A 22,185-nucleotide genomic window follows, 5' to 3' on the forward strand; every position below is an offset into this window, starting at 1 on the left:
AGCTATTTGCATCTCTACAGCAAGGCTGTATCCTAATGGGAGAATCATTAAGTCAGCTCACATTGCAGGGACGTTTCTTGCCCAGCCTCAATGGTTATTTTAAAGGAATAAGTTTTTTTCCCCGATCTTCAGGGAGCACTGAAGTTTCACTCGGTGCCTTGACTTGCTTCATGGCAGGAACACAGTCAACCTTTGAGAGGCCAGCTGCTGCAGATGCAGGGAAGTGGCATCCCTGGTTGGAGGGGCAGGCCACCATGCTGAATTCATGGGTCTACCTCAGAACCGCTGCTCTAGGACAGAACTCCAGAACCAAGGAAACGTAGCATACGAGTCCATGCTACCATGTATGTAGAAGTAAGTTTTTAATGGCTGGTTAATTATGATATCACTACATTTTATTGCAATATAGTACTATTTAAGCACTTTTAAAAATGCAAGGTGTACAAAGATTAAATTAAGACTGTAAATTGACTAAATATTTGGTTTTTATATAAATAGGTCATAACCACACTGTGTTGACATGTAATACTGTTATAATACAACAGTTAAACTGGTGAGTCTACACAACAGAAGCTGTCTGTAGTTAAACAAGGAAACAAAGTTGAAAAGACCATGTTAAAACAAAAAAAACTACTAAGATCAACAGGTTGGGATTGTAAGTAGCAACAAACATATTCACTCAGCTCCTGAGTAATTCAAGTTTTACAGTACACATTAAAAAATATCATTTCTTCCCATCAACACTATATATCCAAACCATCAGGTGTTTATGCATTTTGCAAATTACACTGATTGAACTATGTAACAATGGGGGTGGAGGTTGGCAAGTCATCCTGCTTGACGTTTACATCACCCACATGCTAATACATCCATGTTTTCTATTCTCCCGTCCCACCACAAGGTAGCAGGATTTTTGGTTTGTTTTGGACAATCGTTTATAAAGGATCGGTATTTGTCAATTTGGATGTCTGATGTTATCAGTGATATTTTCAACTCTTAGTTGTCTAAGAGGTTTAAAGATGGAAATTTTCTCCTAACACTAAGTTAGAAATCATTTGCATCATGCTGTAAACTAGGAAGCAACATAAAGCAACAGACTTGTCCTTAGTACATAATTAAAATTCCAAATTCCAGTCAGCAGAGCTGGTCTACTTTCCACGTTGAATATGCCACGCCACCGTTCAGCTCTCCAAATGCATAGCTAGTGTAGGTAGTCTTCCACTGTGGCGAACGCGCAGGATCCAATTCCCGATCGAGCCATCAATCCTAGACACTGTGACGCTTGTCCCATTGCTAGGGCAAGTGGCGGTTGCTTTGGCAGATTGTGAGTCTCTGAAGAAGAATCAAGTGGCAGTTGCAATACCTCATTAGTTGCATAGTAACGCACTGAAAACTTAAATTTTAAGCTCGCTTAAATCATGAATTTCAAAATTCCCATGTTACTTGCAAGACAGCAGAAGCAACAAAGTGACATTTTCAAATTCCCTGCATCGCACCATTATTGAATAGGCCCCTTTTTGCTTTGAACAACAAAGACGATTACGTCTGTTACGCTGATATGCCCCCAAAACTACCCCTCTTTTAATAAGAGGGTACCCACAACATTGCTGTACTTCGTTAATCACTGGGCCAGCCCAGTCCTAAGCCCAGCAGATGATGGCAGGACCACGCGTGAAAGCCACCAGGCCTCGCTTACCGAGTATTGCACTATTGAGCACAGAGCACACGGGTTCTCTTTGTATCGGGTCAAGCTGATTTCCAACAGGGCTGCTCCAGGGATCTGAATATGCAAGTAAACTGAACGCGTCCTGCGGAAAGATGATTTTTATTACATCTCACAGCTACGTTCTACTAGTGAAAACGAGGACTATTGTCTTATTTTGACTCAGAATCATGAAGGTGATAGTCAGTGTCCTTCATCAATAAAAATGGATTAAAAAACCCCTGTAACATGACTTCTTCCACTTTGAGCAAGCAGTGTTTTTCCCAACTGGAAACTATACGGGTAGATGAATTTAACAGTATTTCAGTAAGCGGTGGGGAAAAAGAAAACACTGAAAATTGCATACAGTCAGTCTTTGGCAGGGCAATTCTTTTTAAGAGCAGTCTCAAATCAAGGTTAACCAATTAACACAGAGAATACTAAAGAAAGCACATTTTAGGCATCTGTATCAAACCTCCTTCTTGCAGTTCATTTATTATTCGAGTTGAAAACAGCACTTTGATTCAAGAGGCCCAAGCTCTGTGGTCAGAAAGGAGATAGAGGGAAGCGCTAAATTAATCTCTGGTTTTAATTGTATTACGGTATGAGATTACCTGCCCTGCGAATATGCTACACATCCCAACCACAGCTGACTAGAATACTGCTCTCAGACACAAAAAAATAAAAACCTAAAAAAATCCCAGAAGTTAAAGCAGAACAGTACTGCAATGCTGTGTGCTGTGGGAAGTTTCCACTGGGCAGCACAGTTATTCACCTTACCGCCGCGCTTTCAACATGAAACATACCTTGAGCATTTTCTTATTCGCTGTGTTTTTGCCACATTCTCTTCTTAGTTGCTCGCTCATTGCTTGCAATTCTCTTCCAAAATGGATCATTCTTTCAATAGCCGCTTGGCTGCCACCACATAGCTGACGTCTTAACTGACTTGAATCTACTTCTGCAAAAATGATATCGTCATCACCACCGCTAATAGAGCTGACAGTAACAATCTATGGATCTAGAGAATCTGCACTGATTCCACTCAAAAGACATCTGCCCTCTCAGAGAGAAAGCACGTCAGGCCAGAGGCCCTGGCATGATGCGCTCCTATGCCGAGCACTGCTGAATTGCTCCTTTATAAACATTAAGAGACTTAGTTTAAAAATTAACCGTTGCAAAATAAACAGCATGTGCAGACAGCCTTTGCCATTAGTCAACTAACTATACTACAACCCAATGTTTTACCCTAAAATTTTATGGGAGTTCAAAATTAATACTGACAACAATAGAAGTCCACACAGAGCTACCTTTTTAATTCTTTGGCTTTGCACTGCTGAAAATACGCCGAGTCCAGAACTGCTAATAGAGGTAAAAAACCCCTGACTTTCCAAACAGCAATGATTGATGGTGCTACAAGATGATCATTTAGACTGTTCATACTCCTTCTAGAATATATTAGGTTAATAATTTGGTCATTTCAGGCTCCTTTGTAACCAAGCAGAACGCTACAACTGATTTCTTTACTGTTTGCTACAATATTCACCAATACTAGTGATTTTAAAAGATGCAGTTTATGAATAGTAAATCAACCCTTGGCTTCTCTGAAAGTTCTGCCTTTTTAAAATTCACAACTAAAGCAACCTGTTAAAAAAAAAAAAAGCATTTATCCATTCCTTGCTTTTTTTCATCAGTGGAATCGAGTTTTGAATCAGGATTTTGATGTACACTTTAATTACAAAACCATTCTTCTTTCTGGTTTTAACATTGCTATCTAGTGACATATTCTGACTACTATTTCAAACAAGGATTTATAAGTGGCCACTTTTTCTTTTTTTTTTTTTCCCCAACGTGAACATAGCACCTCGGGAAAAATCTGCCTACTTAACATTATGTACACAGCACTACGGAAAGTATATAAATATTCTGGAAAACAAAAAAGAGCACCAAAAAGAAAAAACAAAAATCACCAAACTCAAACTGTGGGGAGTAAACGATGTAGGTTGTGGAGCCACATTTCTGTTTTACAAAGGTGAAGCACCCACAAGTCTTCAAGCAGGGGTGCTTGTTGCTAATTGCAGCCCAATCTAGGACATGACTTTCCAAAGGCATAAACCAACTACATCAAACAACCACAAACGACCCTGCGCAGCCGCTTCACGTCTTGTCACAGCAAGCTGCTGTGGGAAAGGCTGCAAGAGAGTAGAAGTAGTGTTCTGGTTTTTCTGTCACAGAAATGAGGCCTTGTTTTTATCTGGTTTCAGAGCATAATGCAGAGAAACAGCCTGGAAATTTGAATCTCCCCCTCCAGGGCTGTAACAATTATATTTGCTTTTCAACCCAGTTACCTAGTATTTACCCGCAAAGCTGCATGATCAGCAGCAGCAGCACACACCCTCAGAACTGTGAAGCGTTCGTAGACATCTGTAAGTACTACTGCATTCTGAACGTTTACCAGTGATGTCCTGAGTTTCACATTTCATTTAAACTACCTATTAATTGCTGTCCGGTTAAATGAATTGTTTGAGACGATAGTTCTGCAACTGCAGAAATGGCTGGGCTGGACTCCTCCGCTTCTTCAGACACGGCCAGCAATAGCAACCATTCGCTAAGCTCCAGCCTGGAGCGCTGAAGTGATCCAACTGCCTTTACTGGACAGGGACAATTACCACCGTAACCGACAGTAAACAGTATCTTTTTATGGTGTGCTGGCAATCAGAGGGTATTTAAAGTCATTTGTCATGAACATTAACAGGTATGACTGAATATAAAGCAGGTTAAGTAAAACAAAGTTATTTTTTAGACCACACCTATGTAAAACAGCATATTTTTCTGGCGGAAAACTTTTTTTTTTTCTTTTTTTAACATCTCAGTTCCCAAGTATAGCTCTTTTCTTGAGCATTTAATATTAGCACTTTGCGTTCTTCAATCTAAATGATTTGGAATTTCTACTCTTACTGTGGAGTGCAAAGATGCCATGAGAACTATGGACCAGAGGAAGAGGCAGAAGCAATCTGCCAACCCTAACCCAGGCGTGCTGCGCAACAGGATGTTTCTTCTCAAAGGTACCTCCTTAGAAATTGATGCTAGTTTCAATATCCACGAGTTACCAATTTCCCCTGTTCTCACACTGACATTGGACCACCTAAATCAGTGGGTATAAGATTTACATCTAATAACAGCAAAACAAACAAACAAAAGGAAGATTTGAGCTAATATCCCTAGATTTCAAGTTGGGAAGCATTGCAAGTAAAAACATAACCTTGTTGCCATCACTTAATAAAAATGTAAGAAATATCACTGCAGACCCATTTCTGTGTCACATTCTTCCATTTCGTGATCATGTTTAGAACTACCATTTAGGAAGCCATTGGATGAAGTCTCAGCAACCCCATTGGAGTAGTGATCTGTTTCCATGTCTACATCATTGCTGAAAAGAGAGCAATAAATAGAAGTTTTACTCATATTTAAGTACTTAGGCGTATCTTCTTCACCACTTCAGCACAGTACTTCCTCATCTTGGCTACCGAATAGCTGCCTTTAAACACTACCAAGTTAGACCACAGGTTTTTTCCACAGCAACTGGTGGTACCAGAGCACCAGGGAAATTTTAAGGTTCTCTGAAATAACATTAGCGTTCAGTAAAATAACAATTTCAGATGGTGAAAAATAAATCACAACCACCATTATTCAGGAGTAAGTAGTGCAACACTTTCTAAATACATACCAAAAAGTTCCTTGTTCATATATCTGTATATATAGAGAGCTGGAGAAAATATGCTATTCCCACTGTTTTTTTTTCTAACCACAGTTAACTCAATATACAGCCTACATTGAAAATATCATATTTAGGTAAATAATTCTTTCAAAAAAGCCCTGATCTCTCATTTACTCTCCGTGGAATGACAGGAGAAAGAAACGACAGACCCAAAGCAAATTCTGAGTAAACCAGGACACTGAAGATCACTCAGAGCCAAATTCAGAGCATACAACTCCTCACCACACTTTGCTCACAGCAGGTCACAGAAGCACTTTTAGAAAACACCAGCATGGCTTTGGGGACTGAGCTTTGCTGACAGTTACATCCTAGCCTGTTCTATTTCATCGTGGAGAATGACAACCTAAAACCCCTCTCAAGACCAAAAACATTCAGTTTAAAAGTTTAATATCTTGCTTCTAAGCAACCAAAAATACTCAGCTTCCTTTAAGGAACACCACAGCCAAGGAATTGTCTTCCTCCTGTGAAAAATCTCAGAAGTTGCCTGGACACTGCCAGGCTTTTCGGCAGAAGCAATTGTTGACGCAAACACAAATCAGGAAGTTAAAAAGTAAATTGTTACTCTTACTTTTTTTCCCTAATCGTCACTATCAGACCGAAATAGTTTTTGTTATCACCACGACATCCTAGTCAGTAGTTTTGGGAATCCATCCTGGACAATGCAGCCGAGTACTGTTGTATTTCACATCAAATTAGGTTCTGCTGCATCAGTGCAACCCAGAGCTTAGTATTTACTGGTTATTAGTAACCACATTAACCCTGGTTAATACATCTATTTTCATTCTCTGAATTGAATGTATTTGCCCAAGTGACAGTGCTTTGAGCAGGCAAACAATTCTTGTGTGTGCAATGGAAGGCAGTCCGCATTTCATACGCATCTCAACTGTGTTTACTTTGCCACAAACGGAGAGCATCTGGAAAACTTTTCATTACCTACATGCAACATGCTTAAATCAATGTCAGTGGTTAAAATTAAAATCCCAAGTGGCAGAGAGCTAGTTCATCTTCACTATACAACTTCAAAACTGACCAGAAATAGCTATAAGCAAGGTAATTTATTTTTGTCCATTGCATTTCTTTAATGAAACAGGAGAAAACAGAGCCTATTGAGCTTGAGCAGTTAAAACCAAACCAAAGCATGCTAGAGTGATCCCAAGCTGCTGGACCCTTACACTGTTTTAACTGTCCTTGAAAAGAATCACATCAAATTCCACTGAAAACTCTTCTCTGCAATAAAACACACATGCGTAACACAAGCTTTAATGTAAGTTAGAAGCATCTGAAAATTATTTACCTGGAATAGCTGTTAACCTGCTGTGATCTTGATACATTTATGTTGTTGAGCTCTGGTACATTCAAGCTGGTGGTCGTGTGTTTACTATGACAGTAAGATTGATGCGCTTTATTTGATATTACTCCATTACTGCAACTACTTTCAAACCCTGAAAGAAAGTTTTAACAGCTGTAATCACCTACAAACTTATTTGTAAGTACCGATCTATAGAAGCGAAATAAGCACAGCTTAATTGTTCCTGGTCAGTAACCACTACATTTGCCAAACAAACAAACCCAAATACTAAGCCTCTGTGTTTCAGGTATTTGAACCTTTGAGGCTTCTACAGTGCGGAAGTTAAACATCATTTAACAAGTACCAACACATACATGAGAGAGCTTTTCAGTTGTACTTACATACCAGTAAAACAGAAAACTGCATCAAAGTTGAATCCTTTCTTAAAACTGATACAATGTTTCTGAAAGATCTGAAAATCTTTTCTAGGCCACTGCAATCATTATGAATGGAAGCAGACATGCATCTTACTAATTCCTAATCGCGTAATTCTCTTGATAAATATGCAGTAAAATTCAGTGCTGAAAACAATTTACACGTTGCTATGCCTCCCTCCTTCCTCATATAATTATTTTAATTGTTAATATTGTGCTTTGCTAAATAAAATTACACCATGCTGTGAAATTATGATGTCTGGCTAAAATCTCTTCTGACCCCTCTAAAATGTAATCAAGAAACTACTATTTGAAGCTAATGTGTAATTGACAGCTCTATCAAGCCCAAAAGCAGGAGCTCCCTAGTATCTTCTAATATAGAAACAGGTCACAGGAAGGGTTTATTATAAATAAAAAGCTTTCTGCCATTCAGGAAACCCCAAACCTCAATTCTAATAATACATACATCGACTTGCTTATTAAGTGGTGTCTCTATTTTCAAAATTAGAAAGTTAAGAGGTACTTTCTACAATACATCCCAATAACCACCTGAAGAACAAACAGAAAATCGGAGTGGACCTCCACTCACATACGTGCCAGCACAGCCTCGACACAGAGGGGATTAAAACGAAGCTGCTGCCTTTCCAAGGGCAGCAGGTGTTCTGATGGCCACGCTACACTGGCTTCCTTCTGAATCCCACCGAGACAAAAATAATAATAACAACAACGAAATAAAATGCCCCCCAGTCAGCTCCAGTTTGGATTTAAGAATGAAACAGAAGATGACAGCCTCTGTCTGCTACCTTCAGAGTCTTGGGTTCAAAGATGACACACTCACATACCATTCTAGCATGCTCAACTTCTCTGCAGGGGTGCTTGGAAGGCACAGGCATCTCCCCATAGCCACGGGGCAGCTCTGAACATTCATGGCTTCCCACTGAAGCTTTACCACCAACAAGGCACTCTCAGAACTGTTTCAACTGTGCAGACTGAAATTTGGCTGCCAGCAGAAAGTCTGTTACCTAACTCCACAACCCAGCTCCTGGTATTTCCTACACAAAAGCAGCTGTTCCTACTATTCCATAAACACCACAGGAAATGGAACATATACACCACTTACTAAACCCCCTTACCCAATCCATAAATCACCATCAAAAGGATAACAGAAATTTGCGTCAGAACCTTCCATCTCCCGGAAGCAAACGTTTCTTAGAAATTAGTGGCAACCTACTTTGCAAACCCTTGGTAAAACCAAGAGCACATGCAAAAAAGTCTTGATTCCATTTATATACTTCCCATTTCCCCAGTGACTGAGAACCATGTATTTTGATCATTAAAACTATCCTTTTATACAAAGCATTCAGCATCAACTCTTAAGTAAAACAAATACTCGGTCTGTGAGTATTTATAACTTCTCCCGATATTTAATTGTTAAAAAAAAAGGCTACACGGTGTGGTACATCCAAATCTATGTGGTATATCCTCCACATCAACTTACCAGAAAAGTGTGTGCTGCTCCCTTTGCCTGTTGCCAAATTGTGAATATTCATTCCGTGGCTGGGACTCATGCTAGGACTACTGAATGATCGTGGGCTAACAGGGTAACTGTCTTGAGATTTTGGACTGTGGCCTCCCAAACACCGCACTTCACTGTCTGTACCATTCACCATCTCTATAAACTGGCGCACCCTAAACAAAAGGCAAAAAAGTTAAGCTAACAAAACAATTAACACATTTCAATTTACCAACGATAACAATGATTTAATTTTAGTGTTAAATATACAAAAAGTCTGACTCAACAAAATGCTGGATGTCAGTAACCCAATGATCAATAAGCCTTAGAGTATTCAGCCCAAAACGCAAAATTACAAAATTTGTGAGGGAGGAGAACAGGAATATTATCCTTCGAGGACAGACTTTGGCAATAAGTCCTCAAAGTTCAGAGAACTAAACTGTATTTTCTTGTTTTAACTGCTTTGTTTTATTGGCAGGGGCAAGGTTATTTCCTGAGAAGGATATGTCCTTACGTTGTCACGTCTGTCATTTCTCTCAAAGTAAATGAGAACATAGTTTGATCCTCTGGAACAGTAAGCATTAAATGGTAACTTTTAACATTAAACATTTGCACTAGAAAACAGTTTGAAAAGCAAGCTCATATACAAACCTTCCCTTTAGAGGCTGTTGCTCTTTGTCAATTTTATTTTAGATAAGGAGGTTTTAACTATAGACTTTAAGGAAGCTCAGAACTACTGCTTAATGTTTTAGGCTTGGATAGTCTCAATAGAGCAGGCAAAATTTAGAAAGCCAGACTGAGAAAAAGATAACATGAGTTGACGTTATCGAGTGAAGCCTTTCACCAAAACGTTTGCATTTTGTGAATTCTGTGATAAGTCTGCAGTGCTATCACGTGAATTCTGTTTGGCACTTGAGCATGACAGACTTCAAACACATTCCAAGTTACTTAACTGAACATAAAAATTCAAGTGCTTTGGTCTTATAGGAGATAAGAGGTTTTTTGCACATTCAAACACTACAACATGATACAAAATTCTGGAGGATTAGCACAGACGGCAAGTAAAAATGCCAGAACGAAGGCAACTATTGTGTGCTTGGGAAGCCAAGACAACTCTTTGGGATTATGGAATTTCCACGGTAGTAGCCAGAGGTTTCTAGTAAAGTGACAAGGAGTGAAACACATCATTTAAACTGGTCTTTAAAGTCAGTCACCCATTTGGAGGAAGAGATAAACTCTTAAACTTCTTGAATATGATACTGTATCAGTGTACATTTTAAATTTTACTTGCCACTCAATTTGAATAAAAGTGATTTGAAAAATTGCAAAATGTAGTTCTAGAGACAAGCCTACAGTGAGATGTGAATTATACTGCAAAACAGGAACTTGATGACAAAACCTAGTTAAACACGTAGCAAATAATATAGCATAAAAAAGTGAACTATACACATTTTCTAAAAAACGCTGCTTAACTTTGTTTAAATTTCTGTGAAAGCTTTAAATGAGTAACTGTCTTGTCTCAGAAGGTACTGTGTCATCTATAAACACACATCTGTATAATTTGAAGACTCACTTTAATGCAAATAAGAGATTAGGATTTCTTTCTAGTAAACTTGGATACAACTGTTGTGTTGTTTCAATGGCTTCTCCCATTCTTCCTGCTAAAACCAATTTCTGAATTCCTGTTCACCAAAAAACAAATAAGAGATTAGGATTTTTTTCTAGTAAACTTGGATACAGCTGTTACGTTGTTTCAATGGGTTCTCCATTCATCCTGCCAAAACCAATTTCTGAATTTCTGTTCACCAAAACCAACATCAGTTAAATGGACAGCTTACGGATTCATACACGTAAACTAATGATTAAAAGACACTGCAATCATCAATCAACAAGGTTTTTTCCTCTTCGAAAAAAAGAGTGTAAAGAAAGATCACGCTTCCTTAAAATGTTCAATAGGAAAATTTAAGAATTGTATTTCACCTACATATATGTAAATGAGTACTCAATATTTTTATTTATTGCCAGCATACAACTACTTTGTACTGAGATTGCTCATTTAGAGCTAGATTAAGATTGCAGACACTCTTCTGCAATTTATTTCTCATTTTCTTTCCTTTATAAATAAGCACATACCAAACTATTGTCACCCAAGAACATCCAAATTGCATCCCACCTCCCACAGGTTCAATTTTGACTGAGAAAACCAAAATGTATTCTCTCTCACCTACAACACACACTTCCCAGTCGGGCTACAGTTGACTACGCCTTTCCATGACAGTTCCTGCTTTATTGATGCTCCTGTTGCTGTAACCCAGCACAAGGCACAAAAAGCCTCCCAGCTCTATCCGCCAACAGGGAAACTGATCCAAATGAAAACCAGCCCAACAAATGGGTTATTTTTCAACCAGAGCAGTTTCCCCGTATGGTACGTCAGGCAGTCACACAAATGCTTGTGTGCGTACAGCAGGGATTTAAATGAGCGGGGAAGGCACTGTTTAATCAGGCTGCCAAACAGCGCTGCCACAGCAAGTCAGAACTAAACTGCTGTTAGTTCTCCTTATCCTCTTCCCCCTCACATCTGTAAGCAGGAAAACTCAAACTTGATTTAACTTACAAGGCATTCTCTAAACTCTACCCCTTTTCACAGTTGAGATAAAACTCTAAATGTTTGTCAAGACCGAGTTTTATATTCCTGTTTGTGACTGACCATTATCTCTCACAAACACTCGTTTAGAGTCATTATCCACATTTGTTTAAGACAGATCCCAGTTTTCCATTCAAGAGAAAGGTAATCCGCTACATCAAACAAGTTCCAAAGCATTAGTGCAGAAGTTCATCTTAACCAGCCGTTCATACGTATATAACTTTACATGACAGTAAAGAACTATACTATGGAGTAGTGCTGAAAGGAAATTCTACAATGATGCTTAAGAGAAAGTTTTACGTAATATTCGTTTAAGGGAGGAAAACAAAGGATGTAACATGCTTTCCAGGCTTACTTTGTCTATTTTTAATGGAAGCTAATTCTTCTAGCACAGTCTGGTCTGTGGATCTGGCGAATGCCTCTGCTGTTGCACAGTATCCATGGTGAACTAAGTAAGATGATACCATTCTAAAAATAAACAAAAACAAAACCCAGACACACTCATTAAACACAGGTAAGAAATCAAGAACTTCTTGAATGTAAAATCCCTTTTCTGAAAAAAAGTGACTAAATTAAAGAAATTGTATAGAAATTTCTGAATTTCAAGTAAAGTCAGACAAAAGCAATTCAGTTAAAGAGCCAGTATCTTCAAAACACTGTACAGAAGAACAGTAACAAAAATAATCAATGTATAATTTTATTACGATGAATTTTAATAAAAATGATTCATCACCTAAAGGTAAGCCCAATTAAAGTATTACCTGCTAATTAAGCTTCTGGTTTTGCTCAATACATACGCTGAAGTGAAACGTCTGTACATTAAGTTTTTGTTTTCACTGAAGAAATACAAAATGCAAAGCCACAACCACCTTTTTTCCAAGCGAGGCACTACTGAGCCACAACTTAACCTGGCATGCTGAAGGCTGAGAACATGAAGGGAAATTTCCAGAGCCCAAAGCATTAAAATTGCCCGTTACAACCACAGCATTTTTCTAAACTCCCCAACTCACGCTAGAGAGGTCACAGCAGAATAGAGGACTTACACACATCATTATAAACTCTCAATTAAGTAATGATGCAGATGTGTCTTCCCCCAAACATCTATTCATTCTCAATTTTATATGTATTTATTAAGCCCGTTATGTCAACAAAACTATTTATACTAGTTTTTAATACTATCTGTAATTTTTTGCACAAGACATTAGTTACTTTGTTTTAAAGACCTCCGAAATCATGCAATTATAAACTTATTTCTAAAATGAACAATATTCAAAGTCTTACTTCTGAATCATTGTTTGCCACTCTCCTTCCCGATCTCCTATCGGAAATCTGTCAATCTGTGCTTGAATTTTGGTTCTCCATTCTCTCATATAGTCTTCAATATCAAATACAAATGGGTGTTGTCCAAAATTAGCATCCACAACCTCTCCTGGTGTTTGAAGCCCTACTGTAGGGTACAAGTTTGGCTGCAAGAAATTCTTTAATTAGTTTTTTCCTTTTATTCTAAATTCCCCACTTTTTTTTTCATCTCTGTAATAATATCCCCAATGTTACTAGTAGTGTGAAGAAGCAAATACCTCTGGATCATCTGTCCAGCAGTTAAAGCAACTTCTACTAATCCAACAATATAATGACTGATTAATTTTTATTCCCAGTGTTCATAATTTTTTCATTTTGAAATAAGAAAGCCTTACTGATCATTCTCTTTCTAGTCAGAAAATGCACTTTTTAAACTGTGCTAAAGTATACAACTTCTGGTTTCAATTTTACAAAAGATTAAACACCAATTTTTAAATGATTTTTAAAGACCAGGATTAAAGTTTCTTTTAAAAAGAGAACAAAAATTAAACTTACAAAGTGGGCCATTTTCCTTTTGGGGTGAAATACTTAAAACATCGCAGAATTTTAGTGGTAAGAACTGACAGGATAGAGAACTCATTAGCCTCAAAGTCCAAGTGTAGCGCCTAAAAAGAACTGTAACAGTGCATTGAAGTTCTCGTGAATTCCTGGACTTGTATCTAGAAAAAGACTTTAAAGCATTTATTGTTGTCTCAGTTTTATTTTCTGCTTAGAGATTAGGTCTCCATGCAAATTTGAAATATGCCAATATGAGAAAAATAAAATCTGCCTATTGGGATTAGAGTAACTTTCTTAAATTCAACTAGCATCTCAGAAATGGCAATGCATCTATTGAGGTTTTGGGTGGGTGGGGTTTTCTTGTGGTTTGGTTTTGGTTTTTTTTAATTTATGAATATACCTACATCATATTTACACTGCAATCAATGGTGGTATGGTATAATGGTACGCTCATCTACAGAACTATATGTCTAAATAAATTAAAGCTATCAAAAAGAAGGTATCAACATGCAGGTCAGTAGGAACACTGAAACGCAGTGAAATTAAAGAAAAAAACCACTCTCTCTGTTAAAACCATGCCCAAACCAATCTTCTCCCCCTGCCCCCCTCCCCCTTTTTTTTTCCCCTCCAAATAAACTTTGCTCATAGCGTTACCTAGTGTAGACTAATCAACCAAGCATAAGTCTCAAATCTTTTAAGGAGCTGAAAACAATCCATTCTAATGAGGAGGGGTCCAGCTTCAAACTTCAGATTACAGTGTCAGTTCTCTTGTGCTGGTACCACGTGCTAGCAAGGAGCCCTCCTGGCATCCCACGGATCCAGGACAGTGGCAGTGGCTTCCTACATGAAGTAGCCAATCCTGTGGGGGGGCTGGGAGGCACCCTGGGTTATTGACTTCTTTTTTCCTTAATATCTGCCCTTGCCTCCTAAGGCCAGAGCAAACAGAGTAGCTGGCCAGATGGAAGCGTGTCACACACTGCACCCTAACCAGATTAAATCAGAAATGAAGTGGATGAGGAAAAAAAACAAAGTCAGTCCAGTATCACGCCTTTACCAGTAGCATAGGGAACACATTTATAGCCATTTTAAGGAAAGCACAATTTAATTGACTGAAAAGCTAAAAGACTTCAGACATCTGCAGCTTTCTTAAAAAAAATAATAATACTTTGATACATTTGATCTTATGGAATGAACAGTATAGAGAAAGATTTTGAAAATTAGGCACCAAGCATGAGTTACAGTGACCTTAGGTCTTAAGTAGTCAACCTTTCTGAATATGATACACAACTGCATACACTCATGTGTACACACATGCACAAAGCTGGTGTTTAATGTAGCTTTGACTTTGTAAGGCATTCATGTGTCAAAAAAATTATTTAATAAATACTGGTATGTATTATTTTCTGCTGAACTTCCATTAAAAATGCCTGAATGCTAAAAACCTGAAAAGGAAAACCCCTGTGAGGATCCGTTTAAAAACTTTTTGCTTCAATTAACAAATCATCACTGAAATGAGGAGGAGAAATATCTGATAGTAAATTGGTTAAGAAGATTATCATTGTATTTCCAAGAAGCATAAGGTAAATGCAAGTTACATGTGAAACCTCTGTTTATAATACACATGAAAGCTGTTTGAAAATGCACTTATCTTACCGGTAAATCTGTGAAAGCGATGCCTGTAATGAAAAGAAAATTAAGATTAATTCCCACATGTCTGGATTCTAGCCTCATTTTCTTACGTGTATCATTATTAGTTCAGAAAACTCACCCAAACTATCTCAAAAATAAGTAAAGTATGGTGACATCCATGATGCTTAGGCACAACTGATGTGCTTGAATAATAAAGGGCAGTATTTGGCAAAATGTAATTTTCATTCAAAAGTGCTCAATTTGCCCTCAACTTTTCAAAACAGGGCTTAAGATTTAGCAAACATCATACAGATACGCAGATTAAAAAAGTATGAAAATTCTGGCTATAGATGAAAACTAACAGGAAAAACGAGAATCTCTGAAGATATTTTTTCACTTGCTTGTCTTAATGCTGACACACCAAGATTTAACAGTTTCTTTGCTATTTCTTTTTCTTCATTAGTTGGCATTATCTTTACATAATACTCCAAACCAGTCTGGTAAATGTTTCACTCTAATCCACGCCAGGGTGGTTTGTTTCGGTTTTCAAACAGAAGAACTTAGTATCTTGTTATATAATTACAAGCATCCATCTACCCATAAGACCAAGGCAGTGATTTTGCTGTCTCAGGATTAGAGAAAAATCTGACCACTATTCAGGAACTTCAAGCAATATTGTGGGAGGGAGGGGAAGCAGCTTTCAGTTAAAAAAATAAATATCAGGAAATCTCCTTCTGACAGCCAAATGGTAGCAGTATTTCATAATTTCCTTTATTGTTGCAAGTATTTCTTCAATTTTATTTTTTTACGAGTGCATAATGATTTGAATCTACCTATCCCTTCAAACTCTTATTTTGTATCACTGACTTTTCAAATTTAAGAATAAAACAAAGCCTTTAACCTTTTCTCCTAAATTCCACCCCTGCTTTCCATCTCCATTCTTCACCGAGACTTCAAGTCTCAAGAGCATCTGGATTCCTTACTCACATCTTTGATACCAAAGAATGACATTTAAGAGTTAATCTGTTTCCTCCCATCACATCTCAACGCTATCATTTTATCTATTACCTGTTCGCACCTTTTCTAAGCTATTACTACTTTCTCTGTTTGGCACGTTTTGACTTCCAACTCACTCTTTTCCAAAATAATCATGGTAGTAGGCAAGACAGATAAATGATGACTGAGTGACATGTAGGCATTAGGGTTTGGGGGGGGGGGGGCATGCTGGTTTTGTGTTTGTTTTTTTTTTCAACCCAGGATTTCACACTTTCATAAATAATTGCTTAGCCCTTTTGGCAGCATCAAATCCTAGGCTGAGCCAGAGATTTCCAACACTCTAGAGTACATCTGTGGCCCAGGGAAGAAACATAAACGTCCTCCAAGTCACAACTGTACAGAAATTCTGGACAATCAGTAGCAGTAAGTCAGCAAGACAGCCAAAATTTCTAATTTCTTTTTCCCCTAAACACAGAATCAACATTACTGTGTTAGAAATTCAAGCTAGCAAAGCCCGCGACAGCAGAACAGCTGTCAGGTTTCCTTCTGAAATCCATGAAGTGTTTGTCAGAGTCTGGCTGTGACAGATGACATTTTGCTAGCCTCTCCTCACCTATGCCATTCTGCTCTCCTTTTCAAACAGATTTTAATCACTTGGCGTGTTGTTTCATAGTTGGCCTAGTCCAGTCTGCTTTAAGACCTCCACTGAAAGAGAAGGTTCTGCTCCTCCCTTATTAGCTCCTCCATGCATGTAACCAATAAGGGCAGTCAGAAAACCAGTGTCTCTGGTTGATCAACAATCTGATCGAACTCACCTGCAGGCACACTGTTACCAGTTCCAAAAAGGGAATAAGGCAAGACTACCCTTCTCAGCTTTAACCCAGTTAAAGATTAGGGTAAACACAACATGAGGCTGTTATCTTCCATTTTGACACATACCCTGAAACAGTGCCAAAAGAAACAACCATACAGTGCATGGTTCAAGTGTCCCACTGCTGTAGGTGTCAAGGTTTTAAGTCCAAGTATATAGACTCATGCAATTTAGAAGAAACATTAAATCACGATAAAATAGAATTACAGAAGTGATTACTTGGAATTGACTTCTAGAGCCACCCAAGCCCTGCTCTGAGTAAGGGCTGAGCAACTCCAAAGCTAGATCTGTTTGCTCGGGGCCTGAGCAAACAAACAAGCAGTCTTGTTCTGAGAGACAAGGAAAAGAATTTAAACCACGTTCTTACCCTTACTACTTTCCAAACCTTCCCCGTGTTCGGCAATGTGAGAAAACAGAACAGTGACTTCAAGAGTCCCTATCTCAATAGCCTCCTATTTCATCTCAAGCTAGCCTCTCTTTTCCTTATCACATTTCCACCCATAACAAAAAACTTATTTCTTCTTTCTGAGCTTTATCCCTTGAAACTTCCTACTCCTCTCAGCACAATTCCAAGACATCTTTCCAAGCCCTTGCTCTCCCCTTAATGCAAGAAGTAGATTTTTTTCCCTTCTTTCTTTACACTCTGTATCTTTGCTCATTAAATTGCATTAACCAAAAAATTATATATATTGCATCAAAAAATTTAATTCTAACCCCTCCTGCCATCTTCAAACTCGAGTTGTCTTGCAGTGTTGCATAATGCTAAAATTTACTACAAGCATTTAACAGACTTAATTTTAGCACAGCTTGTATAATTCATAGCTTTAGCCCAACTATGCATGACTCCAGGCTGGGAACCCAAAAGACACTGTTCTCCAAAATATGTTCAAAATATTGCCCGTCTGATGTAAGGTTTTAATGAAGGCTAGATATGCCCAAACACAGTAGCAATGAGTTTTATCTATATCTGTTCTCCGGTTCTCTTTATCTATTACTTTATGTTATATACATCAAGTATTATTTGTGGATGTAGTAGTGGAATTCATAAATGCCGGTCCTATGGAATGAGATGCTATGACAAATCCTTCCAAATTCACAAGGAATGTTAGTTAGGATGAATGTTAGGAATGGAAGCTGCACGAAAGAAATTATTTTTCCTTTCTTTCCTTATTCTTTAATTAATTCATGAATTATGAGACTATCGAAAGAACTATTTGAACACTTTGCTCCTGACATGAAGAGAGGTTCAGATTTACAACAGACTTACAGACTTAATGTTACCATTAAAGATAACAATTCTCCATACCCAAGCTGTGTCCATTCTTTGTGTAGAAGCAGGTATTATTGATAAGGTTGACACAACAACCAATGACATCACCCGTAGTAAATGTTGGGCCGTAGGGTTGTCCAGTTCCAGAGGAACAGAATGAATGTCCATCATCTCCATGGTAACCATATGAATGTTTATCCCAACCTAGAGAACAAAAGCATTTGCAATTTACTCATTTCCTTTATTATGAAATAATGGAAAGACTACGCAAAGTTAGTATATTCTAACCACCTTAATACAGTTAATTACTATGCTTAGCTTCTGATTTCTGAGATTTCTTATCTAACTAAAAAACCTGTTTCATTTAAAAAAAAGTGACAACTTCTTTTATCAAAATGGCTGAACAGGTAATTCCATTTGTAGTACATAACAGATAACGCAGCTCAGATAACACATTTTTCTCTTTAAGTGAACGCACAAAATTATCAACACCAAAAATATGATCAGCTACAATGCTGAGATTTGAAAAGCTATATGCAGATCTGACATGTCCCAATAAAGCAGTAAAGATTCTCCTGCTCTCCCTTTCATCTTGCAAAACTATTGCTACCATATGTCATAATCAAATTCTCCCTGGCTAAGACCCAAACACGCATCTCTGGGGAAACACATTTCTACTCCTGATTATTCTTAATGACGCTTCAGCACCAAGCAGTCTCTGCATAATAGCAGAATCTCCAGACTATAGTGCCACTAGCTTTGCTGCCCCTAAAAATTAAAAAAGAAGGAGGAAAAAAAATTATCAATACAGGTGAAAGTCACAGCCAGCAGGCAAATCATTATGTATGCAAATATGGTGCTAATTTTGCAGATGAAGAAGCTGCAGAACCAGTTAAGAAGCTTCATATAGTTACACTACTCAAGGAAATTCACAGCAAGCAATTTTAGTCTGAGCTCATTTAAAAATACCTGTCTACGCTCCCTGCAATTCAATACTAAACAAAAACACATAGAAAAGGAATAAAATTTCAGGCACCACAAAATCTTTTTTTAAATGCCTATTCAAAATAATATAGAGCATGATCTTTAACACAAATCATCAAATTTCATACATATATATGTGCTCATTCTGACTATAAGAATTTATACTGACAACTCAGATTATTTTTAAAGATTAAAGGATTGTGGGTTTATTCTTCTTCTGTCAAGTTGCTGCTTAAAAGGTTAATTTGAAACTATTTTCCATACTTAGGTCCTTAATCTGTATGATCAGTAGCTTCAGCTGGCACCACATTAGGCATCTCTGAGTAAATTAAATACCCCAAATTACCGCAGTTACATTGATTACTAGTATCTTTGATAACTATTTGCAATGCATCCTAAATCATACTCTAAACAAACTTAATGCCACCCATTCATCCCCCTTAGCTGGGCTCACAGTGTAAATGGGACTTGCCATCATCATAAGGCCCTCTATCAGGACATTTGTGTGAGAAAGTACCAATGCAAAAGAAACAAAATACGGATACTCTAAGGTCAATTCAACATGATTTTATACTTGGATATTAGTAACAATTTCAAAAAAATAAGTGGTTTCTTGGTGGTTGGGTTTGTTGGGTTTCTTTTACATTTAAAGATCTATTAAAAAACCCCAACACATACACACACACAAAACTTCTTTAAAAACTACACAGAGATACTAGAGACAACTGTTAACAAGACCAGCATCCCTGGATGAAGCAGGTCAATGTAACAGTGAAAACTTAAAACTATGCTACACATCCTTACTATTGAGGCTGGAAAGGTAACGGTACAGAAACTGACAGTAGGAAAGCTCATTCCATGTTTGACAGAAAGTTTTTATCATAGTAGCTCATCTTTATTGCTAGAAATTAGGTTTACAGAGAAAGAAAATCTATAGCTGCTTTTCTATCAGGAAACACGATGAAATTTTTAAAATGTATCTGTTTGCTAAAAAGCACCTCCATAATGTTATAAATAACACTAAGAGTTGATGGGAGTAACACAAGAGCAAATGTACCGGAAAACGAATAAGAAAAAGCTAAACTTTTTAGCTGCAAGCTTTACATAATGTACATAACAGATAAAACAGAGAGAGATGTCATGCTACACTCTCTGTTGCTTACCAGAAACTTCCCATCAGTGTCAAGCATATTTTAAAAACACTATTAACCAATATAAGTAACTTACCAAATGTAATAATTGCTGAAACATACCTGGTAGTCTGTTCATGTTCACACCCTGTGCTGAAAGCCCAATTCCCATGTAACTGTAAAAATGAAAGAACAAAAGAAATTTATCTGTCTCTTACAAAAATATATATCTATGTGGGATATTGCCAAGAAACACTATGCTGATTAATCATATACCAATTAAGCTGCTGAAAGGTCATTTAATAGTGGCACAACAGCAAGGAAACTGAAAAGTAATTCCCGATACATACTGTATACAGACAGACTCTGTCCCTCCAAGAGGTGAGGACAACTATTCTCTTTTAGGCATCCTGGGTTATTGATGGAGAATACTGCTATTAGCCATAAAGCTTAAAGCATGAATGAAGAAAGCCAAAGGTCATGTCTTATTTTGAAAGTAGGGGTAAAGCTATACACATACCAATCTCATCACCTTCCATGTAAATAATCACATTTAGCAGATAAACTGGAATGAGTAATTTTACAAAATGCATGCAAAACTGTGCATTATTTCAGCAGCAAAATGCATCCTTGCATTTATGAAAAGATCAGACAAAAACACTGAAGGCCTGTATCACGGAGCAGAATGCTATCTTGAGAAATTTACCAGCAATGTTACTTAGCTGTTGGCAAACTACAGAGGGAAAACATTTTTCATTTGCTGACCAGCAATCCTGAGTTAAACAAGTTATGGGTAGGTCAATAAAGTCCCAGTCAGCTTTACAAAGGTAGTTTTAATAAAGTCAGCGTCCAGTGCAATTGTTAGCAATTTAATAACAAACACTGCAAAGTTGAAATTAATAATTCCCTCCCCCAGAAATCACCCTATTTGAAGTTTGTAAAATCAGTTTTTCTTCTGTTTCTTAAGCAAAAGTCATTTTGTGACCAAGATGACAGGAAACCAAAGAGAAAAAACAGCACAATGAAAAGCTAAGCTTTCACCCTGCCCCCAAAACACCAAAGCCCACCAACTAAAAGCAAGCATCCAAGAATTGCCTAAACCTAACATTTCCTAGTTTAACAAAACATGCAAATCATTTTGACACTAGTTCAAATTAGTTAATATCAATTTATCATGAAATAATTAATAATATGTATGAAAAAAAAATTCACCCATGCCAATTTGAAAACAGTTTAAGAGAACAAACGTGACCTTTGTATTCCCATCTCATAAAATGCTAATTTAAAGCAACTATTCTACTAGGAACTACAGGTCAATCTGCTATTTTAAATACATTTAATATAGAATGAAACTGAGCAGGAAATCTCAGAAGTCATATGCTTAACTGTGTACTGGGCTTTGTTTTTTCTAGTGATCACTTCCAACAGTTACCTTAACTGCTTCTGTGTTCGATATTTACAAAGCCCTTCTCCGATCATTTCTAACATATGATACCCATCTTTGTCTACCTCCAACATCCCACCACCGTGAAATGGAACCTCAGAAACATATAAAGCAGATACTACATTTAGAGATACCGAAGAGCTGAAGCAAAGGGCAACAAACAAAGGGATTAGTCTTTGCTGCATTGCTAATTACATTACTAAGGCACCACTGCAGCAGCAGAGTCAACAAAACAATTGGAAATGAAAGCAACAAGTGGAAAACTCTTGATTTTGTCTTAAACAGTAAAGGCAGAATTGTTATTAGCATAGTCTGGAGTTTGATGCATGAAGGATTCTCACGTAAAGACTGAAAATCCGTTATTGTAAAGTCTCCTGTTAAGGAGACTTTATTAAAGAAATTTATTTTTAAAAATAATTTTAGATAACAAAGACCTCCACTGACTGCAAAAAGCCTTTCAATGTAAGCCATATTAAAAAAAAAACCTTCATCCTACTCCAAATTTCATTTCAGTACTCTTATAGAAACAAGATTAAGGGTACAGAAAAACATGAAATGCTAGATAGAAAATCATCATCTAGGTAATATTTTGGTACCGCCTGTTTTTTCTCATTCAGATATAACAACTCTGAGCCCCCTCTTTAACAC

At 37.4% G+C, this 22,185-nt stretch overlaps 1 protein-coding gene across 3 annotated transcripts in view; it reads right to left on the reverse strand.

Moving 5' to 3' along the window:
* Window positions 1-204: 204 nt before the first annotated feature.
* Window positions 205-22,185, reverse strand: part of RANBP9 (RAN binding protein 9) — a 41,454-nt gene continuing 19,473 nt past the window's right edge. The window contains exons 3-14 of one of the 3 annotated variants that reach the window (XM_063325838.1): window positions 20,217-20,269; window positions 18,016-18,183; window positions 14,867-14,889; window positions 12,638-12,822; window positions 11,712-11,824; window positions 10,286-10,394; window positions 8,698-8,888; window positions 6,772-6,919; window positions 5,056-5,129; window positions 2,509-2,660; window positions 1,697-1,808; window positions 205-1,332 (exon numbers count right to left, since the gene is read on the reverse strand). In XM_063325838.1, the coding sequence (XP_063181908.1) occupies window positions 1,202-1,332; window positions 1,697-1,808; window positions 2,509-2,660; window positions 5,056-5,129; window positions 6,772-6,919; window positions 8,698-8,888; window positions 10,286-10,394; window positions 11,712-11,824; window positions 12,638-12,822; window positions 14,867-14,889; window positions 18,016-18,183; window positions 20,217-20,269 (1,459 nt within the window). In that variant the 3' untranslated portion in view covers window positions 205-1,201. Of the gene's footprint in view, window positions 1,333-1,696; window positions 1,809-2,508; window positions 2,661-4,961; window positions 5,130-6,771; window positions 6,920-8,697; window positions 8,889-10,285; window positions 10,395-11,711; window positions 11,825-12,637; window positions 12,823-14,866; window positions 14,890-18,015; window positions 18,184-20,216; window positions 20,270-22,185 lie in introns of those variants that run through there. The other 2 variants (XM_063325837.1, XM_063325839.1) reach the window with 2 other exon arrangements.

Source organism: Chroicocephalus ridibundus, chromosome 2, assembly GCF_963924245.1.
Source record: "Chroicocephalus ridibundus chromosome 2, bChrRid1.1, whole genome shotgun sequence".
Classification (NCBI taxonomy): Eukaryota; Metazoa; Chordata; class Aves; order Charadriiformes; family Laridae; genus Chroicocephalus; species Chroicocephalus ridibundus.